This window comes from Pecten maximus, chromosome 7, assembly GCF_902652985.1.
Source record: "Pecten maximus chromosome 7, xPecMax1.1, whole genome shotgun sequence".
NCBI lineage: Eukaryota > Metazoa > Mollusca > Bivalvia > Pectinida > Pectinidae > Pecten > Pecten maximus.
In genome coordinates this window covers 39799690-39815833 of record NC_047021.1, presented here as the reverse complement: position 1 = coordinate 39815833, position 16144 = coordinate 39799690, and the positions used below count along the sequence as shown (strand labels likewise).

General features: G+C 34.9%; 2 protein-coding genes across 3 annotated transcripts in view; one reads left to right on the top strand and one right to left on the bottom strand.

Moving 5' to 3' along the window:
• LOC117330819 (synapsin-like) overlaps window positions 1-16144 on the bottom strand; it is a 180064-nt gene that overhangs the window by 62231 nt on the left and 101689 nt on the right. The window lies entirely within an intron of this gene.
• On the top strand, window positions 1919-15858 carry LOC117330821 (metalloproteinase inhibitor 4-like). 2 transcript variants are annotated; one of them, XM_033889332.1, is made up of 6 exons: window positions 1919-2153; window positions 4720-5189; window positions 7928-8085; window positions 8347-8458; window positions 11249-11370; window positions 13424-15858. In XM_033889332.1, exons 2-6 carry the CDS (start codon window positions 5081-5083, stop codon window positions 13724-13726), a joined length of 804 nt encoding a protein of 267 aa, XP_033745223.1. In that variant the 5' UTR covers window positions 1919-2153; window positions 4720-5080; the 3' UTR covers window positions 13727-15858. The 2 variants fall into 2 exon arrangements, with proteins under 2 accessions (XP_033745223.1, XP_033745224.1); XM_033889333.1 differs by lacking the exon at window positions 1919-2153 and adding an exon at window positions 4482-4531.

Here is a 16144-nt window from a genome sequence, read left to right as displayed (position 1 = left end):
GTCAACTACAACACCCACAAGGTCAAATATGATATGTTCAGTGTGTACAAGGGTGTACCTACCAAGCATCATCATTACCTGTACCTAGTGACCGGTACGCTACTTAGCAACAGTGATGGTGTTTAGAAACCACAATTCACAGATATTAATTGATCAGTAATTTCTGTACCCATTGTATTCTTAATACTTATTACAAGCCTATTGGTGTAAATTTCGTAAAAAAGTATAAAGAGCCCCTGTCTATAACAACTCCCTGTCTGTAACAACAACCTGTCTATATAGAGCACCTGTCTATAACAACTACCTGTCTGTAACAACTACCTGTTTATATAGAGCACCTGTCTATAACAACTACCTGTCTGTAACAACTACCTGTCTATATAGAGCACCTGTCTATAACAACTCCCTGTCTATAACAACTCCCTGTCTGTAACAACTACCTGTCTATATAGAGCACCTGTCAGTAACAACTACCTGTCTATATAGAGCACCTGTCAGTAACAACTACCTGTCTATATAGAGCACCTGTCTATAACAACTACCTGTCTATAGAGCACATGTCTGTAACAACTACCTGTTTATAAATAACACCTGTCTAACAAATACTTGTCTATAAAGAGAACCTGTCTGTAAGAACTACCTGTCTATAAAGAGCACATATCTGTAACAACTACCTGTCTATAAAGAGAGCCTGTCTGTAAGAACTACCTGTCTATAAAGAACACATATCTGTAACAACTACCTGTCTATAAAGAGAGCCTGTCTGTAACAACTACATGTCTATAAAAAACCTGACTATAACAACTACCTGTCTATAAAGAGCACATGTCTATAACAAATACCTGTCTATAAAGAAAACCCGTGTCTAACAACTACCTGTCTATGAAGAGCACCTGTCTGTAACAACTATATGTCTATAAATAGTACTTGTCTGTTACAACTACCTGTCTATAAAGAAAATCTGTCTGTAACAACTACCTGTCTTTATAGAGCACCTGTCTATAACAACTATCTATCTATAAAGAGCACATTTCTATAACATCTACCTGTCTATAAGAACATCTGTCTATAACAACAACCTGTTTATAAAGAATGCCTCTCTATAACAACTACCTGTTTATAAAGAACACATGTCTATAACATCTACCTGTTTATAAAGAACACCTGTCTATAACAACTACCTGTCTATAAAACACAATCAATCATAATGAAGATAATCTTTATTAACCTGTCTATATAGACTACAGACCACATACCTAAACATTTCTGTCATGATTACTGTTTCCAGCCATAAGTGGTCTGTCGTTTTAATAGGGAACCCACTTTAGTCTGTTTAACAACTAAGTACAATTAACTTGAATGTAGAATGTATAGGGAAATTATTCAATTATGGGGATAAATATCCATAAGTATCAAGGAAAATTGTTGTGAAATCAAAAAAATATTTTTCTCAAAGAATACTTGAATTTCAAACTAGTTTAATTTCACACAATAAATACATAAATCTATTTTTAAGATTCTTCCTTATACGGAGGTTGAAATGAAGTGTTGTTTTTCACAGTATGACGCTCGAGGATGCTTAGGCGAGACAAATAGGAAGAAGAAACTCACTATCTTCTTGTCAAGTTTCCTGTCTACAAGATATAGATATACATAAACGTGTATCTTGTTGTCTACAAGCTGTTGACAGCGACTGCATCATTTCGGTCATATGTCAAGCAGCCACTTGACCTTAGGCATCATGATGTCACAAACGCAAAAGGAAAAATTCCTAAAGTGATAAAAGCTATCGCAGCCAGCTTACAGAGAAATGTGTATAGTATACTACATTATCTTTTAATAGCTCACCAAGTGGATCGTAGTTTGACGTCAGAAATTTTATGAATGAAATCACTGGGCAAGCTTATATAAGGAGGGGAAATACTGCTGTAGAGTCAGTTCTCGGTCAGAGCTGCTTTGACAGACTGAGTTACTTTCTCTAAGTGTGAAAACACTTTTTTAACACTTAGTCAAAAACTTGTTTTGAAAACCGCACCCTGACCAGCTGTGGGTGAATTGAAAATCTCTGGGAGTAAGGAACAGGCAAAATTTAAAGTTTTGGCTCCAGGTCTGGGCATTCGTCCCAAACTAGATATCCATTCTCCCATTAACAGGTGAGTACAGTTACAAACGTTCTTTATAAATTGTTAAATTTTGTCTAATCTTTCAGACATGCTACCTCATAAACTCCAATCTTCTCACGATCTTTTATTCAGCTTAAAAAATAACTAGATCAATTTTAATCAATTAAGCACAGGCATCAGTTCAAAATCGATGATCCATTCAAATATACATACCAATTGCAGGGTTAAATTTCAACATTTTTTTGTATGCTTGATAAAAAAATCTTATTGTTCAAAGTCTAACTGTATTGTTTATGAGCTGTCATGTTTTCTGCAAATTGGTAACTTAAATCAATTTCAGCCGTTTGATCCGAAATATTTGAGGTTGTAAATCATACACCAGGGGTGCTGGTACATAGGGTAGGGGGCTTCAGGCCTCCACAAAATAAGACGTAGTTAAGTGATACTTCAGCAGTATTTCATGTGTAATTTGTTCTTTTATCAGCATGTAGCAGTATTAAGCATCACTAGCAGCAGTTTAAACATTTTATTTAGCTGTATGTAACAGTATTAAGCATTGCTAGTGGCATTTTAGCAATACTTTGGTAATACTTGCTACTGTAAGAGTGAAAATTTACACCAGGGTGTATGCTAAATACATCATAGCCATTCGACTATGAAAATCCCCCCCCCCCCCCCCCCCCCCCCCCATCCATATTATTTTATGATGTTTGAAAAAACATCAGTACTTTAACAATCAGTATTCTAAGAACATCTAAGCAGTATTTTTTAGCATGTTAGAACATTCAATTTCACATCGGATACATAAATGTGTTTACCAGATTCACTTGTTGTAGAGAAGATATTATACTGGATGTAATCCCAGGTTTACATATACCCAAACATGCATCAATATTTAAAGTCTTAAAGGAAAGCGTGACATCACATAATACATATAAGGTATAGATTATCAAGATAACATTTCCTCCCCACATCAACAGTATACATTGCCAACATGCTCCTTTCCATGCCTGGTATGTACAAACATCAGCTCTCAGACAATACCGGGTGTCGGCGGGAACCCCTGGGTACATTACAACTGTCTATCCCTCCGCAAATGCCTTTTAACACACACATTGAAAATGCACTCGCAGTTAATAAATAACGACTAGGTAGGCTGAAAGGTAGACACTTAAAAATTGAAACATGTATTGAAAGCCAGACTGGTTTGACAAAATAAGACCTGTATTGATCGTGGGACCCTGGAGTAACAGTTTTATAGTATAATCAATGGCATTCATTCTCCAGGTAAAACCGTCACCTTTTAATGTTACCGTAGGGATCAAAGTGAAATAACAGGGAGATGTTTGAGGTAGCGTACCTCCATATCTCATTTCTAGGGAACCTGTGAGAAAGTCTCGCATCTAAGCGAGACAAAAAAATATCAGAGCAATTTTAACACTTTATGCTGTATTAAACCTGTAATTAATTGTCAGTGGTAATAATCCCACCAATCGCAGTTCCGTAAAAATCCCTATTCATTTTCCTGTAATAAATCCATCCCCATGCTTGATAATGCCTCGTAAGCCCATCCATATATTTGTCTCAGTTTGGTAAAAAATAAAAAGCCACAAACAAATACAGTTTTATTTTCCTGTTAAAAATTCCCATCACCATGCTTGGTAATAAGCCCACCCATACTTACAGGTAATGCACACTGGTTCACTTTACTAATCTGAATTTTTTTTTTTTTTTCTAACAAATATTCTTCCTATCATTTGGTTTCCAAATAAATAAAAAAGAAATTGGGCTGCGATGGCTTAGTTGGTTATAGTGTTGGCCACATAACCACAGGTGAAGGTCCGAGGTGTGTGGTTTGACGCTCCCTACCCATGTTGGATTGTGTTTTTGAAAAGCTGAGAAATGAGCCGGTCTGTGATGTCATGGTTGTGTCATGGGGCAATTAGACACACTTTACCCGAATTTCTCTGGATGGCATGTAATGGGCCTCCTGTATGTTGTTCAGTGAGGTAGTCACCAACTACTACTAGGAATCCCCCCCCCCCCCCCCCCCCCCCCCCAAAAAAAAAAGAATTGTAATTGACAATAATCCATACTTTTACTTGGACTTAAAATACATTTCCAAAACATCCCAGTATTACTTACACATTGATAAACAGCTGCTAAGTGTCATATATGTACAGGTATGATTCTACCAGGTATGTATGTAAGATATGTGTAAATATATTCTAGACACCCCAGCTCCCCTAAACACGGCTGTGCCGAGCTATTCCATTAGCCACATAAATAAATGCCTATCATAATCGTCATTGTATAAATAAGTATGAGAATGCCACAGCCCTGGCTGCCAGTCAACAGGAGGATGGGGTAGTGGTGTTTGCATGAATGGGATAACTGCCAGCGATATAGTAAGTATGTACGCTACACACTCAGCTAGTCTCCTTATTTCTAACACAGCAGTGCTGGAGATAGTACAATCGTCTATGTAATCCAGACCTCCGTTAACCGAAATCATTTAACGCCTCAGAAGAGTCCCGGTTTTCTACACCCTTTTGGAATGATAATCTGTTTTACCAGAGGTATTTTTTCTTTCCAGGTTTACAGTGGGAGTTGATTTACCTGGATTATTTTTTACCCGGAGGCTGTAACTCCAATACAGGTGTAACTTGGATTATCTACCTGTGTTACCTGTGCCCTGGATTATTTCCCTGTATTAACTGCAGGTTGTGACTTGGCATACAGTTGTAATTAGGATTATCTACTTGTGTTACCTGGAAGCTGTGGACAGGTGTAACTTGTATTATCTACCTGCAATACCTGGACACTTGCAACAGGTGTGAACAGGTGTAACTTGGATTATCTACCTGTATTGCAGACACTGTAATTAACCTACCTGTGTTACCTGGATGCTGTGAACAGGTGTAAAACCTGCTGTGATATTTAATTAAGACGACACTATGGAATTACTGCTGTACATATCTGTGCTCCTGTTATCTCTGCGGGAAACATTATCGTGCTCTTGTTTACCATCTCACGGACAGTACCTTTACTGCCGGTCAGACTTCAGTAAGTACATGTATATAAAAATATCATTTCCATTGGCCACCACAAATAACACTAAACCTTAATAACATAATTTTTAAGACATACCGATATATCCTTATATACATATGTATCTGATCATGTCTTTCCCTACAGACTTCATACTTATATTCATTTTTCATAAAACTTAAAACTTCACATGTTGCAGAAGTTTGGATTTCAATAATCGTTTAAGTTTAAAAAAGTAGGTTACCGGTACCATAACTAGAATTTTTAGGTCATATTTCTAATTCATTTCTATATCTGATTGTCAATCACAATATGTGTTGTTAATGTAGTAAAAGAATTGACAATTCAAAAGTTTTGGATAAAAAACAAGGTCACAGCAACATAACAAAAGTAATGGGAAAATCCATTAAATAACGAAAGTAAAATCCATTAATTAATCAATGTAAAATCCATTAATTTACAAATGTAAAATTCATTAATTAACGAATTTAAAATCCATCGATTAACGAATGTAAAATGCATTAATTAACAAATGCAAATCTTTTCATTCCTGATAATATTTGACTAAATTCAAGATTCAACAGATATGGTACAGCTGAAACGATTTCCCCATCAATCTGAATTTTGCTGCTACTTTCTCCTAACATACCCTATATTTTAATGTTTATGACACATTATAGAATACCTAAATATTTCATGTATCAAATTTCATCTGCTACATGAATGAAACTAGTGTACAATAGAGGGCAGTCTCTTTTCCTACACATACAGGTAATAAACAATTTCTGTATTTACCTTTCGGAATGAAATTAAATTATATCGAAATCTTGTAATAAGCCCAGGGCGGCCAACAAATGAACTTTGACTAAAAAAAAACAAAAAACAAAACGGTATGTAATAGTTATGTTAGAATTTTGAATGAACTACTGTAGATTCAAGTGGGCTTATTACCAGGCATGAGCTTATTACCAGGTATGGGCTTAATGTCAGGTATGGACTTATTACCAGGTATGGGCTTAATGTCAGGTATGGACTTATTACCAGGTATGGGCTTAATGTCAGGTATGGACTTATTACCAGGTATGGGCTTATTACCAGGTATGGGCTTAATGTCAGGTATGGACTTATTACCAGGTATGGGCTTATTACCAGGTATGGGCTTAATGTCAGGTATGGACTTATTACCAGGTATGGGCTTATTATCAGGTATGGGCTTAATACCAGGTATAGGCTTATTGGTGGACAAACATGGTTACACTATTAGTCTACTTCTAAAAACCAGATATACCACTTCACAACACCAAAAGCTTGGACAATATATTTAGTCTGATTTGATGGGGAACCCACCTACTTTTTTATACTTCAATATTGCTTCAAAGACCTTGAATGGGTTGATGTTATGTACTGTATACATATATACTGCAATGAAGACAATACAACACAACAACAATCAATAACATTAGAACTGTTTAGCTTGTGGAGTTTTTGATGCCAAACACATTTTAAACCCACGCTTGATGCGATACAGCTAGGCTATTTTCTCCAGTTGATCAGTCTTCAAAAGATCTCTGACAGGGAGACAAGTAATGGCTTACTGGAGTTTTATCAACAGACAGACACTTCTGGTAATTGTGGTAGACCGAAATCAAATAGATACAAATTGAGATATCAGGGGTATACACATCATTACCGACACAATACTACACAGTTAGTCAGCCAGCCAAACCTGTATATAACACTGAATCAGTTATAGTGTAATCTACAACTAGTTTCAACATTTTGATCTCCTTTGATTGAAGAGTTCCAAAGATGTATAAAGGGAGATAACTCTGTAATGCCAATCAGGTTATTTGTAGAACATGCTAGATGGGCGTGATCTATGGGATGTGTTTACAATAGCCTAGATTCTATATCAGGAAGATATATTTCCTTGTAACAGGAACATCAAACACCTATTTCAGAGATTATACAGTGAATTTGCCTGTCCTCAATCTATAAACATCTCATACATTACACATCAGGTAATTGGACTTCAGAACAGCAGCAGTTGATCATTTATCTCTTTACTACACAAAACATGTTATCTCAATATTCAGGATACAGGGATACATGTATCAATATTATTTACTTAACAAGTAAACGAAGTTTCTGCCTCCGTCAGCAGAAAGAAAAATGTTTATCCTTTCAGTAAACATTTTCCATCTGTCCAAAAACACATGTCACTTTTTTCATAATTTTGATTTATTGGAGTTATGCCCCTTAAAAAACCAAGCTTACAAAAAATTTTTTCAATAACCATGTTTCTGTAAAACATGCTGAATTCACATATATTTATAGTTCTAGGACCCTCTGGAATTGTTTCATTCCAAAATAATTTTCAAGACTACCAACAGCATTAATTGCACCAGAATGTTACAATTTTCAAAAACCATTCCTATCTCATAACTTAATTTAACCCGCAATGAAGCTAGAGCATAAACATAAACAGGAATCAAAGAGTCCGTCTGTGGACATAATTTGTCCAAAGTAATACTCCTGAAGTATTTGTAGACTTGCGACTAATTTTTAATTTCAATAATTTTTTTCAGTGAGTTATGCCCCCTTGACCTTTTTCATTAAATATTATGCGGATATTAGACTTAGGTTATTGGTTAACAGCTATAATCATTTTCAGACATTATATTTTAATTGCCACTTATCTTTATCATTTGAGCAAAACTTTGTATGCTTACTACGATATTCTGTTTTTTCAGTTCTGGTTGCTACGGTAAAGGCGGAGAAGAACATCTATAGCAGACATGATGTCAGAAATGAGTTACCGCTATCAAATGTAGATTTCGTCAGTAGCTCCTTTGATTCCAGGATACCAATTGAACGTCACTACAGAGTCAGGGTACATCGCACATTCAAGGTAATTAATCTTCAACTTCATCTTTAAACAATAACTTACAGTAACATCTATACCATATATTCTGTTATTTTGTGTAGTTTTCTTGTTGAATCTATATATTTCTCCATGGTGTAACAAATTATAGTTGACCAATGGAGTTTGGTCTTAGAGGACAATAAGATTCTTTTAAACTCCTGATAAAACTGTACTTTATTCTTATTACATTCTCGGTGTTGAATTTATTTTATCAAGCAGTTGACATATAATTTTGTTTTTCTACAGGGAAATTTGAACAAAGATTACCAAAGAGCATTGAAGAAGTATCTGTACACTGGAGGCTCTGACGCTGCCTGTGGGGTTGTATTGAAGCACCGAAAAACATATATTTTGTCAGGTAAGGTGCTAGAGGTTGAAAAGAAGAATGGGCAATATTCAAGTAAGTGAAATTGTTGAACGATTAAAAGATGTTAAGGTTTTTTTAGTTTATATGTTTTGCATGTTTTAAAACATGATACAGTTATATTATCAGAAGATTCAATCACCTCATGATATTATCGGAAGTTTCATTCATTTCATGATATTATCAGAAATTTCTATCTCTTCATGATATTATCAGAAGTTTCTTTCTCTTCATGATATTATCAGAAGTTTCATTCATTTCATGATATTATCAGAAATTTCTGTCATTTCATGATATTATCAGAAATTCCTATCACTCCATGATTTATTCAAGATATCCTATCACTTTAAATTCAATAAACAGGATTTCTTATCACTTCAATTCACCTCATCAGCTTTTCATATTGCTTAACATTTATATGTTATTGAATTGAATTTACACATGTTAACAATATAAGAAGAAAAATCACATTATAGGTAAAAACATGATTTTAACCAAAGTGTGACAATAAACAATGTGATAATAAGTGAAGTGCTAATAATAGGAATTCATGAGAATCTGTAGGCATTTATATACTGAAACGAAAAAGAAACGCAACATGGAAAATTGTGATTAATTTTGTATTAAATATACATATCTGTATAAAAATCGCGGAAATAAACATGCACCCTGCCTAACACCCATACCAATCTTCAAAATCACCCAAGTGTGACTAGAGACCTATGCACTTCCGGCGCGGTAAAAACATCAAAAACCGTGCCTGTACAAACATATGCGTTCTTTTTTCATTCAAACCAGTATCAATTCATCACTAACATTGAGCCACATCATCGCCAATACTTTTGCAAACAATAATTCCTTTTACAATTATGCCACGGTTATCAAAGGTTGATAGAGGACGTGCTATAGCGATGCTTCTGGCAGGGAACACGCAACTTCACGTCGCTCGACAATTCAGAGTTCACAAATCGACTATTAGTCGATTAGTTTCACGTCTTAACGCAACAGGAAGAGTCGATGACCAGCCGAGATCAGGACGTCCACGCGTAACGTCGCGACGTCAAGACCGGGTTCTTTGGTTGGCACACCTGCGTAACAGAAGATTAACGGCCGCTGAAACGGCAAGGAATATGATTGGTAATCATAACCGTCGAATTCATCCCCAAACAGTGATCAACAGACTGCGTGAGGCTAATTTGCGTGCAAGGCGACAGTACGTTGGTTTACCACTAACACCGCAACGTCGAGCACGTCGTATGCAATGGGCAACGGCACATATGCCCAGACGTTTTCCTATGAGACGTTGGAGGTCTATGCTCTTCACCGATGAATCTCGATTCACGTTATTTCGAGCAGATGGCCGTCAACGTGTGTACCGGCGTCGAGGCGAACGTTTTGCTGACGCCTGTGTTTTGGAACACGACCGATTTGGGGGTGGATCAGTTATGGTTTGGGCGGGAATCTCCCATGGTTTGAAGACGCCTTTGGTGATAGTCAATGGGAATTTAACGGCCGTACGCTATCGGGATGAGATCCTTAGGCCCCATGTTGTGCCGTTTGTTAGGCAGCATCATCTAACCTTTCAGCAAGATAACGCGAGACCACACGTTGCAATAGTCTGTAGAGACTTTCTTGCGACACAGAACATTGTTCCTATAGATTGGCCTCCATATAGCCCCGACCTGTCCCCAATCGAGCATTTGTGGGATGAATTAGACAGAAGAATTCGAAATCGCCGTAACCCCCCAAATACCCTCCCTCAGTTAGCAAATGCACTCGTCCAAGAATGGAATAACATTCCAATACGGAAAGTCAATGCCCTGATGAACTCAATGCAACAAAGAATTAGAGATGTGATAACTGTTCGAGGAGGACACACACGATATTAGGGCACGGTTTCAAAACTGCTGCCATTTCAACTTGGATTCACGTAGGGTACTACCAATCATGACCTTCTAGCAAAGTGACCTGTTCTTAAAAATCTCTAAACATTTAAAGGATGTTACATCAATATTCAATATTAACTATTACATATGAAATTTAAACATAATGCTCACAAGTATTATTTTATTAAACCTACAATTTGAAGTTGCGTTTCTTTTTCGTTTCAGTATATATAGACAAGCTAGTCTCTATAACGGGGTTGAATTTTCTACATGATTTAAGTTTTTTCGCCTTGTGGTACTTCTTACTCAAACTGCAGCTTAATGCCGGAGACTTAATCAGTTTACAGACTAAAGAAAATACCTAAAAAACGATAAGTAAATAACAGAATTATCTAGCCCTAGATAATTGGCAAACAGCAGAAATTCCTGTGGTGTATGATAATACATACAGGCCGAGTTAATTTCTGAGGGTAGGGTTTATATTATTAACCAGGGGCTCAATGGTCTTACATAATCCAAGCTGGTTATAAATATCACATGTACAGGACAAATATATCCTGAAGTCTTACAAATATCACATAGGATAAATATATCTTAAAGTCTTACTAATATCACACAGGTTAAAGATGTGGTAGACTTGCACAAGTCCTTGTCAAGCATTGGCTTAATGTCAGACATGTGCTTATTACCAGACATTGGCTTATTGTCAGACATGTGCTTATTACCAGACATTGGCTTATTGTCAGACATGTGCTTATTACCAGACATTGGCTTATTGTCAGATGTATATGGTAGCTATTCAAATTAATTTGTGTAAGTTTTGATATTTCTAATAAGCAAATCAGGCAAGATAATAGAAAATGTAAGAACTGTGAAATTGAAATTCTTACTTTTCCAGGTACAATCCGAAACAACCAGCTATGGATCAGTCGATGTGGCTGGGTTGAAGAGTACAAAACTCTCAATCTTCACCAGAAAAAGTTCCTCAAGTTCAAATACAAGCACAACTGCGATTGCACAGTGAGTATAAACTCAAATTATCTGCGTTTTTGTATCCCTCAATCCGTTCATACACCCTCAATCATTGCTTCCCTTACAAACTGTTTTCTTCAGCTACTCCAATTTAACAAGAAAACCCATTTATACAGATTTATTCTATCATAATCTTTTGTAGAAAATACTTGTTTTTTCATGTATGATTGGCAAAGTCTGGCTTGCCAACTTCTTTGAATTTGGATGAGGAGAATCTGTATGCTCCAATTTGCAAGCCGCATCAGAAAAATCCATTTATAGGCTGTCTTTGAACAGGCTAACATCTTAAAACAATACATATTACATTTTTTGTCAATGTTTTTTTTTTTTTTTTTTTAAATTATAAACAATTAAGAAGTCTTTTTATAATTTAAATATAGATTTAGGGTAAAAATTGGAAGTCTCCCTTCTTTTGGGCCCATCATTAATTATTAATTGATTATTCAACTCTTAATATTGACAATGTTATAGATTTAGAATTTATCAGTTTGAAAAATTATTTTTTAGAATTTAGACATTTAACATGCACCAGTTGAACTAAACTGGAGAAAAAAAAAAAAAAAATGATACCTCAATTCTCTGAGTATCATGCAGGTGTGTTAGCCAACCAAATCAGACATTCAGTCTGAAAATCACATCAGGAATATTAGATTTCATGAAAAATAAAATTTCAGATCAGAATCATCCTTGGAAGATCAAATTAATTCCTTTCTAAAAGTAAAATTGCCTGACCTGCAGACGACTGGTCTCAAGACTTGTACATTTATTTCTTTTAGCTCGAATCTTAACTTTAATCTTTGAAATTTTACCTTATTTCAACAAAAATGAAAGAAAAAACATAAGTTAAGATAGCTTATCGGCGGCAAAAACCCGATGCATCTGGAAAAAAAAAGTGTAGTCACAGAAAGAATAACCCTGAAGAACTGGCTTTGAGTTCTCAAAATCTACAACTGTTTGAAAAAAAAATGATAAAAAAAAAAATTGAAGAGTCGGAACTATTGTATGTTGTTTGCCGAGCAATACAATATATATGTTTGTAAGATATTGTTCTATTGCATTTTGAAACATCAAAGACTTCTGATACAAATTTTAAATATAATTAGAGACTAGAACTAAGCCATATTGCATTTCACACAGTTTCCTACCCTGCAATCAACATCTTCACATTCCACTTTCAAGTTGTACATAAAACGTATTTTCTTGTGATAAATTTTGACCTTCCTGACTAAATATAGCTATTTGTGACATATGAAGTCATACAATACCTACTAAAACCCACTCATTCTAATCCTTTTTGCCAAAGTGCGAAAAAAATATCTTTCCACTGAAGTTAGATTTTGTTTGAAGTTAGAAGATATACATGAACACTTTGTTTGATACTTGCTCCAACACATTTAATTACTATTACTCAAAATGCTGACTTTTCTGACCCAAAACAGAGGAGAGAGATATCTGTCTGGTGTGATAAGGGATTATCGTAAATTCCAGTAGTATGGCGAATATCAAAGCCTTTCTAGGTTTCCTACCAGCTCATTTCACTGATAAATATATCTTAGCCTAGATCTTTGATTTCTTTAGCATCAAAGATGCACATACATTTTCTTCATTTCAAATTATACATTAAAAAAAAAATTTTTGAATTTTTTTTTTTTCACAATTCCTTCATTTATTCTATTCATAATTTTTCTCATACTTTCACGTTAAATCCTATCGGTCATAAAAAAAACATGCTGTTTATGATACATATTCGATGACAAAAACTGTATTATGTATATAGATCTATTGTCACATTATGATTGCTTCAAGATACATGTAATAAACCATTCTTCCTCCAGCTTAGCTGACATATTTTGATAACCTGTTCATACTTTTGGCATACCACACATTTTGAATAACAAGATATGTCTCCGCTACGTTCCGCCTCATTAAATTATCTATTAGGATCTAATTAAGCAGTAAATATGCGTAGTAATGACACTTAACAGACAATGGACTCGATAAACCACAATATAACAATGGAATCGCTCCTTTTTTTCCGTAGGTGACCACCTGCTTTGGCGAGTATTGCCCTGGGACCCGCAGGCTCTTTCGCCGAGATTATTGTAAATATCAACCCAACTGGACCCAAGATTGTTACCAACGCCATGGGCAGTGTATGAGGAAGGATGGCGTGTGTCAGTGGAAGAAAAACAACCAGTTTAAGGTGTGTTTGAAACAAAATGAAGAACCCTTTCCGTGGAAGAAACGACACCTTTTACCGATCGGACCAGAGATTCCCCCAGAAACCAGCAACGAATCAAACGGTCATAGTAGCCCAAGTTTCCCTGGGTACCAGGAACCGTGAAACAGATCCTAGATATTTTAGTTTTTAAAATTGTGTCAGGAACCTCCTGGTGGTGGCTATGCAGAGAGCATAGGTGTGATAGAGTTGTACCCCTTGGACTTGGACGGTTGTGTTAGATGGCAGCTGGAATGGGATAACAGAGAGACTGTCGTTTAGACTTTTTTGTGAATCTGTGATAATTAAGTTTGGATGTATTGATTTCTTCCAGCTTCAAAGAGCAGCTCAGACTCTGATCAAGCAAACAAAACATGCTTTGAAGAGCAGCTCTGACTCTGATCAAGAAAATTAAGACTTTGACTCTGATCAGGCAATCAAAGAAAGCTTCAAAGAGCAGCTTTGACTCTGATCAGGCAAATAAAGCAAGCTTCTAAGAGCAGCTCAGACTTTGATCAGGCAAACAAAGAAAGCTTCAAAGAGTTGCTATGAATCTGACCATGCAAACAAAGTAAGCTTCTAAGAGCAGGTCAGTCGTTGATCCACAACCAAATAAAGAACGAGTTGCTTTAAAGAACAGCTCAGACCCTGATCAGGCAAATAATGTATTTTTCTCAAAGATGATCAAAGACTCTAATCAACAATTGATGTATTTTTTCTGAATGCATTTATTTCAAAAAGTTAAGCTTATAGACACTGATCTGACAAAAATCACTTTAAATTCAAGGAGTGCCATGCAAACTTTAAGCATCAGAAGAAAACATGTAAAAATACCCAAAAATATTTAATATGTAGGATCAAACAAAAACTAATAATGCCATTTGAAGTCCAGGTACTCATCAACTTTCATCAGGATGTCTATAATGGACTTAACCAACTAAAGTTTTAAAATATATAAGAACGGAAAAATCTAGTTTAACTGCTAGAAAATGTTCAGCATTTCTACTATCAAACTGTAATACAAATTAAAAGTATATTGGCTAATATTGTCAAATTAAAAAAAAAAAAAAAAAAGAAAAGAAAAGAAAAAGAAGCAGCAACAAGGAAAGCTATTGACAACTTCTACCTTATCAACAAATTTTGCTTTAAAATTTGGCAAGGATGTTTTTTTTTTAAATGTAAAAATTTGTAGGTAACTGAAACAAATACATCTGTTAATACTTAACATCCAGCTTCACACAAGAAGTTCTCAATTGTGTGAATCAAACCAGCATTCGTTACATTCAGATTCAACTGTGGAGTTGAATGAAGAAGTAATAGGGCACCATGTTTATTTGAATATTTACTATTTCGCAGATATATATTTTCATTTCATCAGAATAATTGTACATTTTTGTACATTGTATGTGATAGTTGATAGGCCTGAATGCATTGTCTAGGTTCCGTCCTAGTTAAAAGTATTCAATTTCACTACAAATGATGTATGTTTTGTAAACAGGTATAATTATGAACTTTTAAAATTTATATTCAACACTGTCATCTCATGTTTTCCTTTTTAAAGCCATCTCTAATGAAATTGATTAAAGATAATTTCAGCATCTTTAACAAATGTTTCTAATTGAAAAATCAATTAGAATTGAATTTCATATCTTAATCATTAAGGAGATAATTGATCCCATTTTCCTTTTAAGTTTTCTTTGTAATTATATTTAAATGGCCATATTTATCCTGCAGTAAGCTCATGGGATTCCACAAATAAACTTGACTCAAAGTAAAAGGGTTGGGTTATTTCAGGACAATTAAGTTAATGGATTTGTTGGTACTGAACTACAATTGCTAGTGGTGGGCTTATTATCAGACATGGGCTTATTATCAGACATGGGCTTATTATCAGACATGGGCTTATTGTCAGGTAAATATGGTATTATGTGTAACTCTAAATATAGCATATGTTGTAAATACATGTATATAAATATACATCATCAGCTGAAAATATATGAAGGGAGACAACTCCTGCATGATGATAATTTCATTTATATTTTTAAAGTGAATAATTTAATTTGTATTTAACAATCATAAGTGAGACTTGTACAGAAATACATATCAGTTCGAACTGTGTTGATTTTGTGTACATTAGTTTAAATTGTAGTTAAATGCTTTTAATTGTAGTAAACCTACTTGAACTACAAAAATATGCATGTTTTTAAATAAATATCTGTAAAAACATTAACTTTAATAAATGCATCATTGGAACATTACACAAGGAATCTGTTTTATATTTGATTTTAAGATAATGGTTTGGAATTTAGCCATTGATTATTCTATCTTGGAAATAAAAAATTGCTGAAAATTTCAAGAATATCCTGAATTGGGAAGATAATAATTATAAGGAAAAAATTGTTTGGACTACTCCAAATAGGGTAGATAGTATCAAGAAAGTTTCTAGAATGCCCTGAATTGGGAAGTTAATATTAAGAGAGTTTCTAGAAAACCCTGAATTGGGTACATATCATTCAGAAAGTTTCTAGAAAACCCTGAATTGGG

Bases quoted from the DNA above. Each gene is read 5' to 3' on its own strand.
- LOC117330821 (XM_033889332.1), top strand. From the start codon at position 5,081: ATGGAATTACTGCTGTACATATCTGTGCTCCTGTTATCTCTGCGGGAA. The intron at 5,190-7,927 runs GTAAGTACATGT...CTGTTTTTTCAG, and splicing joins TTACTGCCGGTCAGACTTCA to TTCTGGTTGCTACGGTAAAG. The intron at 8,459-11,248 runs GTAAGGTGCTAG...TTACTTTTCCAG, and splicing joins AAAAACATATATTTTGTCAG to GTACAATCCGAAACAACCAG.